This window comes from Sus scrofa, chromosome 2, assembly GCF_054392235.1.
Source record: "Sus scrofa isolate SSC_HxYL_T2T_F1_AM1 chromosome 2, Sscrofa_HxYL_maternal_Yorkshire_Landrace_v2.0, whole genome shotgun sequence".
Taxonomy (NCBI): Eukaryota; Metazoa; Chordata; class Mammalia; order Artiodactyla; family Suidae; genus Sus; species Sus scrofa.
The window spans coordinates 99,889,186-99,907,056 of NC_139384.1; the positions used below are offsets into that span (position 1 = coordinate 99,889,186).

The 17,871-nt window shown below is 37.4% G+C and overlaps 1 protein-coding gene across 7 annotated transcripts in view; it reads left to right on the forward strand.

The window, feature by feature from the left end:
• MSH3 (mutS homolog 3) overlaps positions 1-17,871 on the forward strand; it is a 197,439-nt gene that overhangs the window by 153,784 nt on the left and 25,784 nt on the right. For all 7 annotated transcript variants that reach the window (XR_014838120.1, XR_014838121.1, XR_014838122.1 and 4 more), the window contains one exon: positions 5,634-5,791. Coding sequence is in view for 4 of the 7 variants with exons in the window: in XM_085013912.1 (XP_084870038.1) it covers positions 5,634-5,791 (158 nt within the window). In the remaining 3 variants the exon portion in view is untranslated. The remainder of the gene's footprint in view (positions 1-5,633; positions 5,792-17,871) is intronic.

Below are 17,871 nucleotides of genomic sequence, written 5' to 3' on the forward strand. Positions count from 1 at the left end.
TCTTCAGTCCCATATCCTTTTTCCTGTTAGCATTTACTAGAGTGCCAAGTATACAATTTATCTCTTGTTGGAGGCCTAAATATCAGTGCTTATTAGGAAACCAACCGTTTGATCACCGACCAATAGTTGAGTTTAGTGACTGAAAGCATTTTATGCTTTAAAGGCTAAAAGTCAGTTCTTGTCTGAGGTCTCCAAATCTTGGGTAGATTTGGGAAATCTACTTCCACAGTGGTGACCCCAAGTCTGACTCAATCACCATGTCCCACTTTCCCAAGTACCTCATGCAAGTTGATTCCACACGTTTCCTTCATGTAAGAAAATCTAGAGCAAAGCCCTGGTGATAGTTTAGTTTTTGCACTTAGATTCCACCCAGGACCACATATGCCCAAATTTGGCCGTATTATTTTTCAAAGAACTGTAGAATTTGAGGGTGAGAGATTATTTAATTCAACTCCCTCATTTTAGAAGCAAGGAAAATGAGGCCTTAGAGAGTTGTGTTGACTTGCCCAAACTCTGGGCTAGAAACCATCTTTCCTGATTTTGGGGCAAATTCTTTATTCATATTTGTTCTCTCATTTTTCCACTATGTTGTTCTTTGTCAAAATTCTCATGGAAATTGACACCACAGTGAAAATTACTCCAAAGTTCCCTTTGTATGATACTCAACATAGTGGACATTCAAGAAAGAGCTGTTAATACCCCTCATTGCTGCAGAATCTGTTCACAGATAATTATGGATGGAAATTTGTGATACAAAGAAAGGGAGAAAGAAGGGGAGAAAATTGCCTCTTTGTTGTTTTTTTTTTTTTTTGTTTTTCGGCTGCCCCTGCAGCAGGCATAAGTTCCCAGGCCAGGGATTGAACTCCTGCCACAATAGTGATAATGCCAAATCCTTAACCGCTAGGCCACCAGTGAACTCTGAAAATTACTTTGTAATCCCAAAGACAACCACTGTTAACATTTTGGTGCATGTCCTTCATCCTTTCTTTTAATTTTTTAATAAAAGCATTTTTTCATGTAAGTTTTTTGTTTGCTTGCTTTTTAGAACTGCACCCGCGGCATATGGAGGTTCCCAGGCTAGGGGTCTAATCAGAGCTGAAGCCGCCGGCCAACGCCAGATCCGAGCTGTGTCTGTGACCTACATGACAGCTCACAGCAACACCGGATCCTTAACCCACTGAATGAGGCCAAGGATCGAACCTGAAACCTCATGGTTCCTAATCGAATTTATTTCTGCTGTTATTTCTGCTGCGCCACAACAGGAACTCCTTATATAAATATTTTTATATCCTGTTTTTTCACAGTATTGTGACATATACATTTTCTTATATTATTAAAAAAATCTTTCCTAAGATAATTTTTAATGGCTTCATGATTTTAAATAGTATGGACATACCACAATTTTCTTAAAAATTCATTTTTGTATTCACTTTTGGAAAACCTCACAGAATCAATTCTTAGAAGGAGGAAATTGGTAGTTCAAAATGCTCACAATAGAAAACTTGGAAAACCAGGAAAGTTTGGAGAAAATAAAAATCGTTAGTAATTTCATAATCCAGAGGTAACTGTCAGTACTTTGGGTTTTTCCCAAATTTCAGTCATGAAGTGGTTTGGTGTTCACTGAGTAGATTATTTTTCTTTATTGGTGTGTCATATTCAATGAGACCAAATTTTCAGGCAGCAGAACATGGTAAAAGTGTGGCTCTCTTTTCTTAGTTAAGTTTTAAATAATCTTTCTGGGTCATAGAACTTTTAAGTGATAAAGAATCTAATCTTTTAGCAGTGAAGGAAACTGCTTAGGGTATCTTTGGTATTTTCACTTTCAATATGATGCCTTTGATAATCAAAAAGTCCTAATTTCAATAGCGTTAAATGTACCAGTCTTCCCTTGTATGGGTGAATGTGTTTATTATATATGTTTTACTTAAAATCTCCTCCATTTCCAAGGTTGTAAAGTATTTAACTATAATTTCTTATAAATATTTTTAAGTTTTACTTTTCAGATTTAGGTCCTTAATCAACCTAAAATTTATTTTTACATATTGTGTGAGGTAGGATTCCAATCTCATCTCTTTCTATATAATCAGTTGTCCCACATCAATTTTCAAATAATCCATTCTTTTCCATCAATCTGCAGAATTACTTCTGGCATACATTGTTTCCATATTTTCATGGAATTGTTTTGGACTCTATTATTTTTCACTGATAGTTTTTTTTGCTTGTTTGGTTGGTTTGGTTTAGTTTGGTTCCTAAGCCAAAATCACAGTTTTATTTAATATAGCATTAAAACAATTCTTTTACATCTCCCCACCTGTTCTTCAAATAGAATGTCTTGAGATTTCTTTAGCTTTTCCCTCTCCACTTCATTTTAGAGTCAACTGAACTAGTTCATTAGGGGGAAAAGGTGAGATTTTTCTTGGAATTGCATTCACCCTAGGGATCACTTAGGGAGAAAGTTGGTATTTTTATGATATGGATGTGACATAAAAATTTGTTCCTTCAAGAAGGTAGTATATACTTCTTTGGGTTTTCCTTAGGTCCTCTCAAGAAAAGTAAAAAATTATTTTCATAAAGCTTTTTTACATCTTTATATATTTATATTTATCACTAAGTATTCTTCTGTTGCTTTATAGGTCATATCTTTTTTTTTTTTTACAATTGTATTTTCTTAATTGTTTGTTGCTCTTATAGAAAAATGCAGTTGATTTTGCATTTTGATCTTAAATCTGACTACCTTGTTAGACTCTCTCATTAATTATAGTGATTTGTCTAGAAATTCTTCTTGGTTATTTTTGTAGACCACCATATGACAGTTATGATAAATATGACAATTGTGTTCTGTTCTTTTTAGCCTGTGACAATACCTTTTGTTTCTATAGTATCATGGTATGCTGCCTGGGACCTTCAGGATAAGATTGATGAATAGAAGTTCCTAATTTTAATGTACTCCAATTTTCAACATTTTTCTTTATGGGTAATTGTGATTTATGATCTGCTTAAGAAATCTTCGTCCCAAGGTCATACATTACCTAATAACCTCATAGTTTTTCCCTGTCTTTCAATCCTATAATCTAACTGAAATTGATTTTTGTTTAGGATGTAAGTTAGGAAACGAAGATTTTTTTGTTTTACTATAAGGATGTCCTTTTAACTCAGCACCAGTTAATTGAAAAGAACATCCTTTGTCCACTGTGTTACAGTGTCCCTTTTGTCATTAAATCAAGAAACTGTGTATATTTCAGTCTGTTTCTGGACTCTCTTTCTCTGGTCCGTCTGTCCCACTAGTTTAATTTTTGTAGCATTATGATATTGAGCCTTCTTGTACATGAACATGGTACATTCCTTAATTTAATTAGACCTTTAATTTCTTTCAGTAGTGTTTTGTAGTTTTCTCTGCAGAGGCCTTGTTCATTTTATAGGTTTATTCCTAGGTATTTGATTTCTTTTGACCCTATGGTAAATTACGTCATTAAATTAAAATTTTTTCAAGTATTTGCTGAAAATAAAGTTTGCATTTGAATACTGACCTTACACCCTAAGCTCTTACTCAGTTCGTTTATCGGTTCTAATAATTTTCATAAATTACTTTAGATTTTCTGGGAACACAGTCATGACATAGAGATATAATGACAGTTTCATTATTTTCTTTCCACTCTTTATAGTTTTTATCTCCTTTCCCTGGATATTTAAAAAATGAACAGATATTATTTTTCTCAAATGCTTTTCTCTCTCTGTGTCATTGGAGAGTTTCATATGATTTCTCTTTTTTATCCTGTTAATGTGGTGAATTACATTTGTTGACTTTTGAATATTAAACCAACTTTGTATTCCTCAAAACTTCTAAATGGTTTCTGTATTTTAGATTATCTTATTAATGTTTTATTAAAGAGTTTTGCGTATGTACTTATGAATGAAATTGGCATTAAGTTTTCTTTCTATTAATACTCTTGTTGTGTTTTGGTGTCAAAATTATGTTGGCTTTCTGAAATGATTTGGGAAAGGTTCCTTCTTGTTCCGTTCTCTAGAAGAGTTTTTGTAAGATGGTGTTGTTTCTCTATTTCATTTTTGCAGGAATTCACTGGGGAAGTTACCTGGATTTGGAGTTTTTCTTGTGGAAAGGCTTTTAATTACAGGTTTAATTTCTTTAATACCTGTAGGATTATTCAGACCTTGTATTTCTTGTATCATTTTTGTCAGTTTTATAAAAGAAATCTGTCCATTTAATTTGAATTTTCAAAATATTTTGTTATGTGAAATCTTTACTTATAAGACTGTAACTATTTTTTAACATCTGTAGGAGAATTTTTAAATTTTAATCCTAAGTTTTATCATTCTGCTTGTACCATGTGTGTTTCCTGTGCTCTTACTCTGCTTAGGGTCTTTCTGTTCCAAAATACAGTGAGTCACTGAAGTTCCTTCAAGTAATGGAGATTCATAAAACTCACTAAAAAGCTACATGTAATCCTAAGAGAAAGGAATCATACGGGAAGATCTCTAGAATACATTGGCTTTAGGAAGACTGGAAATGTATGATTAATTTGGATACGAGGCATCTTTAGAGATGAAACTGGTTTTCTTTTAATCTCCTCAGTAGTAAGATTTTACTTTGAAACCCCCGTTGTTTGCATGAAACAACACCTCTTGGACCTTCTCTATTTTTTCTTTCCTTTTATTGCTAATTACCTTTTTTACTCTTATTGTACCTTTTGCTTACTCTTAACTTCTTACTCATGGTCCCCAGTGTTGTGTAGCTTCGTTCCATGTTTCTTTTCAACCTTATTGAACCTCTCCATGGTTCTCACTTTCAACTCCCAAGAGATGATTTGATGGGCCTAGTTTCAGAGATCTTTATGTGAGGCCACCTCTTAGGTTGTTGGTCAGTCATGGACAGCTACTCTTGACCAGGTGGGCATTGCCAAAGGTGGTGGGTTCAAATAGCTCAGCAAGTGGATGCCTTAGGCTAATTCTTCTGCAGAGAGCTGCACTTGGACAGATTCTCTTAGGATGAGTCTACTATGGCAAGTACTAGAATTGGGCTAATACAAGGAAGTTCTAAAAATTGCAAGTGCTGCAGCTTTTCTGGCTTTTTCACTTACTCTGGCAAAATGTCAGAGAATAATTAAATGTTGATAAAACTGATGTTTCCAATTTGGTATCATCAGTCTCATTAGTAGTTATCCATTTATAACTGAAAATATTCATGGGCTGCCAACCCAGGTTAGGGCCTTCCACAATTAGATATATAACACCTGGTAATTTTAGAGTGGACAAATGGAAATTGATAGATTTTTAAATATAAATAAGATGAAAAACACACATTGGCAGATTAATGATTATCTAAAGAGAAAGCCATAGTAGTTGTCTTGTTTAGATTATTTCTTGTTATTTCCTTTTTTATGTTGAGAAACAACCATATGTGCTGCTAAGATTTCACTGTTCTGTAAGACCACAATTCAAGTAGAAGACAAAGGGGTCCTCGTTCTCTTTTTGGTACTTAATGGTGACGTATTTCAATACCGTAACTTAATCTTTTTGCCTAATGCATTCCACAGTTATGGAATAAATAGTAGCTGTTGTGTAGAAGCCCCTCTGGAATACTCTATAATAAGTAAAATTGTTTTTTAATTTTCTAGGGGGACTCAGAGAGAGTAATGATAATTACTGGACCAAACATGGGTGGAAAGAGCTCCTACATAAAACAAGTTGCATTGATTACTATCATGGCTCAGATTGGCTCCTATGTTCCTGCAGAGGAAGCAACAATTGGAATTGTGGATGGCATTTTCACAAGGTAAAAACATTAGTTGTTTTTGAATACATTTCAGGCAATCAAGCCCATATTGTCACATGAATTTTCTTTTTTGTACATATTTATTTCTTTTTCTTTTCTTTTCTTTTCTTTTTTCTTTTTTCTTTTTCTTATGCCTATGGCATGTGGAAGTTCCTGGGCCAGGGATCAAACCCTTGCCACAGCAATAACCTGAGCCATAGCAGTGACAGCATTGAGTCCTTCACCACCAGGCCACCAGAACTCCTTATGTACCTATTTGGATGGACAGATTTGTTATTAAATAATTAGAATGTAGGAGCATAAAAGAAATCATTTCGTCGTGAATATTAATGCCAAAAGAGGAGTTCCCATCCTGGCTCAGCACTTAACTAATCTGACTAGTATACCTGAGGATGCAGGTTCGATCTCTGGCCTCACTCAGAGGGTTAAGGATCCGGCGTTGCCATGAGCTGTGGTGTAGGTCACAGACAAAGCTCAGATCCTGTGTTGCTGTGGCTGTAGTGTAGGCCAGCAGCTACAGTTCTGATTCAACCCTTAGCCTAGGAACCTCCATATGCCGCAGGTGTGGCCCTAAAAAGCAAAATAAACAAACAAACCCAGAAGAGATCTAAGAGATCATTTTGTCCAACAGTCTTCAAGTTATTTTTAGTTATTGAGCATTTTCTTTAAGGTAAATCAACTGTAGAAGGCCAAAATTAAACAGATAAAAGCAGATCTGCTCTGTCTTAGTCAGAAGTAGAAGGCTTGGAGACTTGGCCTTCTAGGCTCTGTAGAGCAGTCTGCAAATTAGTCTACTCTCTTTGTGTTATAGGTGGGAACTAATAGGAAAAAGCACTGGCCCAAGATAATTTCATTTATATTCTTTTTTAAAATCCTTCTTCTTTTTACAGCTTCACCTGTGGCATATGCAAATTCCCAGGTGAGAGGTCAAATCAGAGCCGCGGCAACACTGGATCCGAGCCACATCTGTGACCCACACTGCAGCTTGTGGCAATGCCGGATCCTTAATCCACTGAGCAAGGCCAGGGATCAAACCTACATCCTCACATAGACATCACTGGCTTTCTTAACCCGCTGAACCACAATGGGAACTCTTCATTTATATCCTTATTTGCTCTAAGGACATAGCGTGTGGCTGGCTAGGTCTTACCGGCAACATATAAACCTAAGTTGCATGCCATGTTCGGAATGCAGGTGAAATATCCTGGTATCGCCAACTAGAAGTTATCATTTAATCTGTTTATTCAGATTTATTAGTTCTTGAAATATTTATACTTTTTACACTTTCATTTTTAGAAACAATAAATATAGCCTGTAGTGTATAGTCAAAGTATATATGTAGAGTGTCTGATTTATTTCCCAGCTTATTTGATATTTGACTCTCAGATACATCAGAATATATCACATGCTAATGTTAATGTTCTTAAGTAGACCTTAAAGACCTTAAAGCTTGTTTTTTTTTTCTTTTTTTTTTTTATTATAGTCGATTTGCAATGTTCTATCAATTTCTGCTGTAGAGCACAGTGACCCAGTTATACATGTATATACATTCTTTTTCTCTCGTTGTCCTCCATCATGTTCCATCACAAGAGACTGGATGTAGTTCCTGTGCTACACAGCAGTACCTCATTTGCTCATCCATTCTAAATGTAATAGTTTGCATCTACTAACCCCAAACTCCCAGTCCATCCCATTCCCTTGCCCCTCCCCCTTGGCAACCACAAGTCTATTCTCTATGTCCATGAGTCTGTTTCTATTCTGTAGATAGGTTCATTTGTGCCATATTTTAGATTCCACATATAAGTGATATCTTATGGGATTTGGCTTTCTCTTTGTGACTTACTTCACTTAGTATGAGAATCTCCAGTTTCATCCATGTTGCTACAAAAGCTTGGTTTTTAATCAGAGAGTGAACAAGCAAAGCTACCTAAATTTTGTTTGTATATCACTAAACAGATGTTATTTTGACCTGCATATATTTGTAAATTAAATTATTATAAGACATTTTAAAAATCTTAATTTTTTAAAATTATAATCAATTTTCTGTTTCATAAGAGAAACATACCAGATAGTTTGGTTACATTATTAGGGAGTGTGACAGAGAAATTTCATGAAGAAAAAAAAGATAAAATGAGAAAAATAAAAAGAAAGAAAAAATATCTTAGGTAATGTAAAGTGATTCTGGAAGAAACTCTTGTTAGTAGAATATCAGTTAGGAATGCTTTTAGATGCAATAATGGAAAAGAAAATAAAGGTTTACTTTTCTTATGTAATAGGAAAGCTTGAGGTAGATGGCCACTTCTGATGTGTTAGTGGCTCTGCAGTTTTGTTGTCTTCCCTTCTTAGTTGCAAGATGGTTGCTGTTATTCCAGACATCACATTGATATTCACATGAGGAGAAAGGGAGGAATGAAAAACCTTCCCCCCTTTTTTTTTATTTTTTGTTTTGTTTTGTTTTTTTGGACATAAGTACCTTTTCAGAAATTTCTCAGAAAACTTTGACCTACATTTTGCTAACCAGAACCCTGTCTCATGGTCATAATTACAAAGGAAACAGAAAGTATGAATTCAGTTTTATCCAGCTTTAATAATAGAGTTAGGCAAGGGATAAGGTGTTAGGGAATGGATTCAGAAGTAACTAGAAAATAGTTTCTGTCACAATGAATGAATTCAGTGATAATGAGAGCTAACCTTTATGACACTAAGATATTTATAATGTTAGTAACATTCTTACCAATATATAGACAGTCTTCTATGTATATAAAAAACTGTACAAAGTTCATTCAATTAGAGTAAATATAAGCCTTCTGAAAAAGGATAAAGCACATGAATTTCAAAAAATTTGGATATTTGTTTTCATTTGTTCATTCATCTAATGTAAATAAACTAACTTGGCATCTAACATATGACAAGCCCTTGGAATACACAACAACCATAGTTGCTGTTACCACGAAGTTTACCCGATGGAGAAGATCAGCATTGACCAAAATATTGTATAAAGAAATGTAAAATTGCAGCTATGACAAGTGTATGAGAAGCTGAGAAACCGGAATTTGATCTGGTCAGGAAGGTCAGGGGAAACCTTCCTTTAGCAAGTGATGGGTATCTAATAAGTTAACTAATCAAAAGAAAGAAGAGCATTTCAGACCAAGAACATGCAAATGTTCTTTCATAGTAAAACAAAGAAACAAACAAAATAGTGAGACAGCAGACCTATGGGTGGTCCCCTAGGGGAACAAGATTGTAGATGAAGCTGAAGAAAATAGGTGAGGATATAGAGCATGTGAGGAGTTTATATAAGAGCCATGGGAAACCATTGCAGGGTTTTAAGCATTGCTTGGCCTGATCCTATCTGCATTGGCTGCAATGCAGAAAATGTTTGGAGAAAGCACACAGTTGATCAGAATAGTCTTGTCAGTAGGCTCTTGCACTGGCCTTGGTGAGGGGCAACAGTAGTTTGGACTGGGTTTGTAGTGGTAGTCTAAGTGGAAAGATGTTGTATTTAAAAAGTATTCAGGAAATAACAAGACGGTGACCGATGAAGTATGAGGCTGAGATAAATGGACTTTTTGGAGATGACAGTGGTTTATGCACCTAGGGGGAGAATGCTGGTATTTAGTTACAGAGAGAGGTTAATTTTTTTTATTTTCATGGATCTGACTTTATTTTGGTATGTAGTAGGTGGAAATACTCTGAGATCTTCAAGGGGGGCTGTCATGTAGGCAGCTGGATATAATATTTGAGTTCAGACAGAGAGATGAAGGGTAGCAATATAAGTTTGTTGTGAGAATCTTCGTGTAAGTGGTAAGTGAAGTCCTGGGTGTTGATAGGATTGTATTGGCAGAGGGTTTAGTGAAGAAGATAATGTTCTGAGATTGAGGGATTGAACCTTAGAGCTGCCAACATGTCATGGCTGAGTAAAAAGATAAGCTTGAAGAACGCACAGAGAAGGAGTAGCCAGAGAGGTGCAAATGAAAACAGGACATCACAGTGTCGTGGAAGCAAGAAGAGTGATTCAAGGAGGAAGGAAGTGGTCCATGGCATTGAAAGGTCATGTGAGCTGAAGCCTAACAAGTCCACCTTGGACTCAGAAAAACAGATGAGGAGTTCCCGTCGTGGCGCAGTGGTTAACGAATCCGAATAGGAACCATGAGGTTGCGGGTTCGATCCCTGCCCTTGCTCAGTGGGTTAACGATCTGGCGTTGCCGTGAGCTGTGGTGTAGGTTGCAGACGAGACTCGGATCCAGCGTTGCTATGGCTCTGGCATAGGCCGGTGGCCACAGCTCCGATTCGACCCCTAGCCTGGGAACCTCCATATGCCGCAGGAGCGGCCCAAAGAAATAGCAAAAAGACAAAAAAAAGAAAAAAGAAAAACAGATGAGACTAGTGACCTTCACAAGAGCTGTTATGGTGGAGTGGTGGGGCCACACTCCAATTAAAGAGGGTTAATAAGTAGGTGAGAGGTTAGGAAATGGAGTGAATAGTGCAATCTACACCACAGCTGCAGCAGTGCTGGATTTTTTAACCCACTGCACCAGGCCAGGGATCAAGCGGCTATGGTCAGATTCCACTACACCACAGCAGGAACTCCTGTTTTGTTTTGAAGTGGCAACCTTGAACGTGTTTAAGGATATCCAGTGGGATATGTTATGTCCATGAATTTATGATTCTGGAACAATTGCTCTGATCACCTTGGAGGATATTAGAATGAAATTTCAATGATACTTAAAAAATCATTAGTCATTTTAAAGAATGAAAATTAAAAGGGAAGAATCAAGCAGTTACCATGCCTTTCCAAATAGGTGATAAGAGGAATTTCCTTTTTATAGAATTGTTTAAACCAACAAAAAAGGAATGATAGAATTAGATTATCAAGCCCTCTCTCTGTTTTGTTTTTTGTTTTTTTTTTTTTGCAATCCCTAATGTAATTATAGACAGTAGTTAGAAATGGCTGTTAATCCCACCAAAAGAGAGATAATCAGACATTAGATAAAAGTGTGTAGGGAGTTCCTGTCATGGCTCAGCAGAAACCAATCTGACTAGTATCCATGAGGATGCAGGTTTGATCCCTGGCCTCACTTAGGGGATTAAGTAACCGGTGTTGCCATGAGCTGTGGTGTAGGTCCCAGACCCAACTCAGATCTGGCATTGCTAAGGTTGTGGTGTATGCCAGCAGCTACAGTTCTGATTCAACCCCTAGCTTAGGAACTTCCATATGCCTTGGGTTCGGCCCTGAAAAGCAAAAAAAAAAAAAAAAAAAAAAAAAAAAGTTTGTAATACAAGCTGTGAATTCTGGGCAAACCAATCAAACCTAAATCTCTTTGGATCTCTAGAACTGTCTAAAACACAAATATTACATTTAGAATGGATAAGCAGTGAGGTCTACTGTACAGCACAGGGAACTATATCTAGCCTCTTGGGATAGACCATAATGGAAGATAATATGAGAAAAAGAATAGGTATATATATGTATGACTGGGTCACTGTGCTATACAGCAGAAATAGACTCAACAGTGTAAATCAAATATACCCTAATAGAAAGTAAGTTTAAAAAATAAATAAATCTAGTGGGATCTCTAGATCTATCTGAAACACAGAGAGATACTGATCCTTTATACTACAAGATTGATCACAACTTTAAAACATTAGTTAATTAGCAAAGAATCGTTTGAGTCAGTTAAAGAAATAACTAAGTTCTAGAAATATAAGCCCTGAAATACGGGACATTCTCTTGGGTTTGACCATATAAAATGTTATTGTCTTATGGACCTTAAGGTCATGTTGGCATCAGCAGTCTTCCTTAGGCCCTAAATGTCCCTGCATGTCCCTAATGAGCAGGCCAAGAAAGTCCCAGTTGCACCCTGCTTGGGCACTTGTCAGGGTTGGCCTTGCAGCAGGCAGTCTTGAGGGAAGAGATAACTTCTCCCCTGAGAAACGAAGCTTGCTTCTGTTTGTTACACAAGTAGCGAATCCTCGGGCTCAGTGTCCCTGCCTTGTAATGCAGCCCACTGCATGCACAGCATCCATGGTGAGCCCTTTGAGCCCATTGCCTCGGCCCCATGGAGCTTGACAGCTCATGCAAGCGAACATGAGTAATAAATCCTTGGTCTCTGACTCAGTTTTGTGTCTTTTGCCAACCTTCATGAAACCCTATTGGGTTAACCTGGTGGAAATAGGGTAAAATCTCAGAATTTGCACAGTTATAGATGGGTCAATAGGATTCTCTTATCTCTTGCTAATAAATATTAGGGGCCTCTAAAACGTGAGTTGGATAGGTTATGTGTGGGAAAGGATGGACAGCTTTAGAGCCAGAAAACTCAGGTTTTAATACAAGGTCACCATTTTCCTGACCATGTATTAGTTATTTCATTCACCCAGGGGCTTGCAAGAAATAGGGTATTATGGTATTTATAAAAAACGAAACCAAACCAGACACGTTATAGTTGGGTACAGATCCCACATTTGCCACTTAACAGCTATATGACCTTTGTCAAATTACTTGATTTCTCAGTGTCTTGGATTTTTCACTGACAAAATGAAGATATTGTTGCTTAAGTCATAGGTTAGTGTGGGACTTAAATAAAATTAAATATATGAAGTCCCTAGTGTATAACAGGTACTCATAAATTTGAATTTTGTTCCTTCTTCTAGAGTCTGTATCATTAGCATTTTGGATTAAAAAAGTCTGTCCTCATGTATATCTTAGTATTGTACCCCTTTTCTCAACTTAGCCTCAGATTTCACATCTATGAAACGAAAAGGTTGGTAATACCATCTTCACAGGTTTTGAGAATAGTTTTTAAAGGATATGAAATCACTTCGAATTGCTGAGCTTTGTTTTTATTCTTGAAAGAAGTTAACCAAATGTATCCGCCCGGCACTTAACCTCCTTGGGACATTTGGGGTATAAAAAAGGTAAGAATCCAGGAACCCACAGGCACCACCCACACAGAATGGAAGGATGATGGTGTCATTCCTCTTGTTGGGAAGCAGATAACAACTGAGCTTTAAACCTGACCAGCTCCAGATTCATTGTTGCAGTGCAGTAGTATTGATTCTGAGTTACCTCCTTCCAATAGGAGTTTATTCGGCTACCTGGGGATACATTTGACATATCCCTGGTCCTGGTTGGCCCCTCCAGAGGCAGTATTACATAAAAGAGTATTCTTGTTACAATGTGTGAAAAAGAGCTGGTTACAAAGCCTGGCATTCAGTATGATTCCACTTTTGTATGAGAAATTATATATGTAAATATATGCAGAGAAAACTAGATAGAAGGCTGTATTCTAAAATACCATGACGGATATGGGATTATGGTGACTTCTCTTTTCTTTGGCATCTGAATATTTTTTAAATGTATTTTTTAAATATTCTGAAATAAACATGTAACAAAAAGGATACACACACACCAAAATAATTAAGGATGGTATCAGTCAAAATGAGACGTTTCATAGGAGTCTGGTGAAATGTTTATATGGTTATTGTGTGGGAATAATTTTTCCCCGGGGCAAACTTCTTTTCCCTAACATGGAATTTAGGGATCTAAGCTTGAAACTGCCCACGTATTGCAGCATATCACACCTTACTTCTCCAAAGTCTAACCCTAGTCTCTAAGTAGCCCTGTTTCCTCCTGTTACAGAAATTGATGTCTTGGAGTTCCCGTCGTGGCTCAGTGGTTAACGAATCTGACTAGGAACCATGAGGTTGAGGGTTCAATCCCTGGCCTTGCTCAGTGGGTTAAGGATCTGGTGTTGCCATGAGCTGTGGTGTAGGTCGCAGACGTGGCTTGGATCCCGCGTTGCTGTGGCTCTGGTGTAGGCTGGCAGCTACAGCTCCAATTCGACCCCTAGTCTGGGAACCTCCATATGCCACGGGAGCAGCCCAAGAAATGGCAAAAAAAAGACAAAAAAAAAAAAAAAAAGAAATTGATGTCTTTCTGTCAGATCAGTGTACAAAACTGGCGTCTTTAATTTTCAGAAGAGAAACATTGCTATTTGCACATCTAACATTTAAGACAATGTTTTTTAACCCTCCATGTACATCAGAATTTTTTTGTTTGTTTGTTTGTTTTTGGGTTTTTTTTTTTTTTGTCTTTTTAGGGCTGCACTCGGGACATGTGGAGTTTCCCAGGTTAGGGGTCAAATTGGAGCTACAGGTGCAGCCTGTGCCACAGCCACAGCAACACTGGATCCGAGCCACGTCTGGGACCTACACCACAGCTCACAGGCAACGCTGGGTCTTTAACCCCCCTGAGCGAGGCCAGGGGTTGAACCTACAACCTCATGGTTACTGGTTGGATTCGTTTCCACTGTGCCACAATGGGAACTCCGTACGTGGGAATTTTTTAAAGGAGCTTTTAAAAATGTATTGATACCTAGACCGTATCCTCAGAAGTTCTGAGTTGGTCTGGTGGGGGGGTGGGTCTGGAAGTTGAATTTTACATGTGTCTAGATGGTTTTGAAGTGTGGCGGAGATTGAGAAGCATTTTTCCAGGCCCTTGCTGGGAAGTTCCATTGTTTAATTTTATAAAAGTAATAGTTTATTATGACAACTATTAACAGTGCAGTAGGGTATTAAGTGATATGTTTACCTTCTCCTCAGGTCAGCATCTATTTATAGTTCTTTATATAACTTTCCACAAATTTACAAGTATGCATAAATCTTCTCTTTTTAAAATGGTATTGTATGAAGCATTAGTATTGTGTGGCTTGCTTTTATTTCCTAATCCTATCAGTTCACACAGATTACTCTCACATTTTTTACTGGCTGTGGTATGTCTGCTCTGCAGAGATCCCCCAAACTCAGCGAGCTCCATCTGGGATGCTCTGCTCTAGGATAAGGACCCTATTCCCTGTCTGTTCCCATCCTTGCTTTCTCTTCCTGATATTCTTGGAAAGGAGTCTCTGTGGACCACATTCAGTTACATTCCTAGGATCTTTACTAGGATATGCTTTAATATTTCTGCCCTCGAATTTTTCATTTATTTATGAAATAATCCAGATATGTAATAGTCCTCCATGTAGTTTCCGCCCTACTAAAGAATTAAAGCATTGCCAATACATCTGACCCATAATCCTCCCCTGATCCTGTTCCTTGCCACCCCATCCAGAGTAACTGCTCTTTTTGACTCTGGTTTTTATCCCATGAATTTCTCTATATTTTTTCTACATAGGTATGTTTTGAAACAATGCATAAAATTATTTGGTATACTTTTAACCTTTACATTTCGTATGTTTTTGAACCTTTATTTTGCAAGTGCCTTTCTCACCTTCATGTTATTTCTATGAAATTTATCTATATGGATGACTATAACTCTAGTTCATTCATTTTTCTTTAATTATGATTGTCCATTGTATGCATATACCATGGTTTATCCATTTTCCTTGATTAATATCTAGCATCACTCAAGTTGGTTGCAAATATCAGCAGTACTGATACTGGTCTTACATACATGTAGTACACATGAGTGAGTTTTCTGAATGTGGGCTTTATCTGTGAGAGGGACACTAAAGTGTTAAGGAATGAGGAGTTCCCGTCGTGGCTCAGTGGTTAACGAGTCCAACTAGGAGCCACGAGGTTGCGGGTTTGATCCCTGGCCTTGCTCAGTGGGTTAAGGATCCAGCGTTGCCATGAGCTGTGGTGTAGGTCACAGACGTGGCTCGGATCCTATGTTGCTGTGGCTGGCGTGTAGGCTAGTGGCTACAGCCCCAATTAGACCCCCAGCCTGGGAACCTCCATGTGCTGCAGGTGTGGCCCTAGAAAAGGCAAAAAAAAAAAAAAAAAAGTGTTAAGAAATGAGGATCTTTCTTGTTCTTCAAGGAGGCTGGACCAGTTTGGTATCCCACCAGCAGTACATAAAAGTTTGTCCCTCTGCTTTAAAATTATCAGAATAAGAAATACCCATTTGATGATATTTCTGTGTATTCTCTAAAACTGCTCATAAGGACATTTCTATTTCTATTACTTAATATCGTTTACATGAAGTACCATCTGATAAATCACTTTTTATTAATGCTAAGGAATTTTCTTTCCATGTGCATGCTGTGCCTGTTTACAGAGGGATTTGAAGCGATTTATTGGCCTTCTCTGACAAACTGCCAGGCCTCCTGTTATCAGCCAATGGCTGCTTCCTCTTTAATTCCTTTTTGTCTTGACTGCCAAGAAGGCAGGAGCTAAATTCAGGGCTCAAGTGTAGAAACAAATTTGGTTTAATTTTCCCCTTCCGTTCTTACATGGGAATATTTCTCTAGCATGATTCTTAAGAGAGCTGCATCAGAATCAGAGATACTTGTTAATTTTTTTTTTTTTTTTTTTTTGTCTTTTTAGGGCCGCACCCCAGCATATAGAGGTTCTCCAGGCTACGTGTCGAATTGGAGCTGTAGCCACTGTCCTGTGCCACAGCCACAGCAATGCGGGATCTGAGCCAAGTCTGCAACCTACACCACAGTTCACAGCTACAGCAGATCTTTAACCCACTTAGCGAGGCCGGGGATCAAACCTGCATTCATGGATGCTAGTCAGATCTGTTTCCACTGGCCACAGTGGGAACTCCAGAGAATGCTACTTTCTAAGGCTTATCATAGACCTATTATATTGGTATCTCCAATGTAACACCCCAAAATTAGCATTTTAAAGGTGCATGCTAAGTTTGCTACCTCAAATATGAGAATCTACTGTATGGCTTTTAATCTTAATTTCATATTTGCTGTAGTTCTTCTGTTATAAATATGTTATTCCAGATCACTTCAGATCCTTTTTGTACTCAGTGGAAACAACACTAAAATGTAGCAGATGTGTACGTAAAACTTGGCTTCAGAACTGTATCTTTAGGAGTTCCCATCGTGGCTCAGTGGGTAACGAATCCGACTAGGAACCAGTAGGTTGCAGGTTCGATCCCTGGCCTTGCTCAGTGGGTAAAGGATCTGGTGTTGTCGTGAGCAGTGGTGTAGGTCACAGACGCAGCTCGGATCCCGCATTGCTGTGGCTGTAGTGTAGGCTGGCAGCTACAGCTCCGATTCGACCCCTAGCCTGGGAACCTTCATGTGCCGCAGGAGCGGCCCTAGAAAAGACAAAAAAAGGGGGGGGGGGCGCTAAAAAAAAGAACTGTATCTTTAAATTGGTTGTTATTGCATTAGTAATTGACATTTACCACACTAGGTTTAAATTCATGTTTTCTATAAATGTTCATTGAGGCCTACTATGTGCTATGTGCTGTGCTATAAGAAGAAAAAATAAGTGAAAAGCTATAAAGAGGAGGTGTTGGGAATCTTTTTCTGAATGTTATAATCTTGTACAAACCTTTCTCTGAATAAGAAATATTTTCTTAAAAGTAGAATTTTGGCAAACATACATTTGGCTCTAATTGGTATATTTATATCAGAGTATTGTGGTATATGTACTTATCAGTGAAATATTTCTAGACACATATTTAGTGCATAACTGAATTAAAATCTGTTTTTTATTATCCTGATAAATGCAAACTTAAACCTCATTCAACTTTTTAGACTCAGTAATTAAATTTTCGAAAAGCTGTGAATTATTAAGTCTAGTTTAAAAAACAATTGGCTTCTCATAGCATGATTCATTTCTATTTATGTCAATTAAATGTTGGTAGAAAGGAGTATTTACATTAAGTAGCCCTTAGTTAATAATTTTCCTGCCACACTCCCTACATAACTCTTTTGTGTGGCCCCCAGCTTCAGGAATGCTGTGTACCCAGAATGGCACCAGTGTGTTTATTTTGAGAGAGAATTGGAAGGTAGTAGATCTTCGAAAGCTTAAATTAAAATTATTTAATTTTTGCTTTTGGCTATGTAGAGATAACTGGTTTAATTTTCCGATTTAGTTTAAGTCAGCAAATATTGATTACCTGCTGTGGAGTATTTGTACACTATTAAAATATATATATATATGTATCCCTCTTGGGCAGAAAGAAAACGTCTTGAATCAGTACATGTCTTCTACTTGGTAGTAAATACCAGCACTAAAAACCACATATAAGTGACATTTTACTAAATGGGTTGTTGAAAATTTTATTGGCATCAGAAATGTTGCCTTATAAGTGTCCCACTGATTTATTT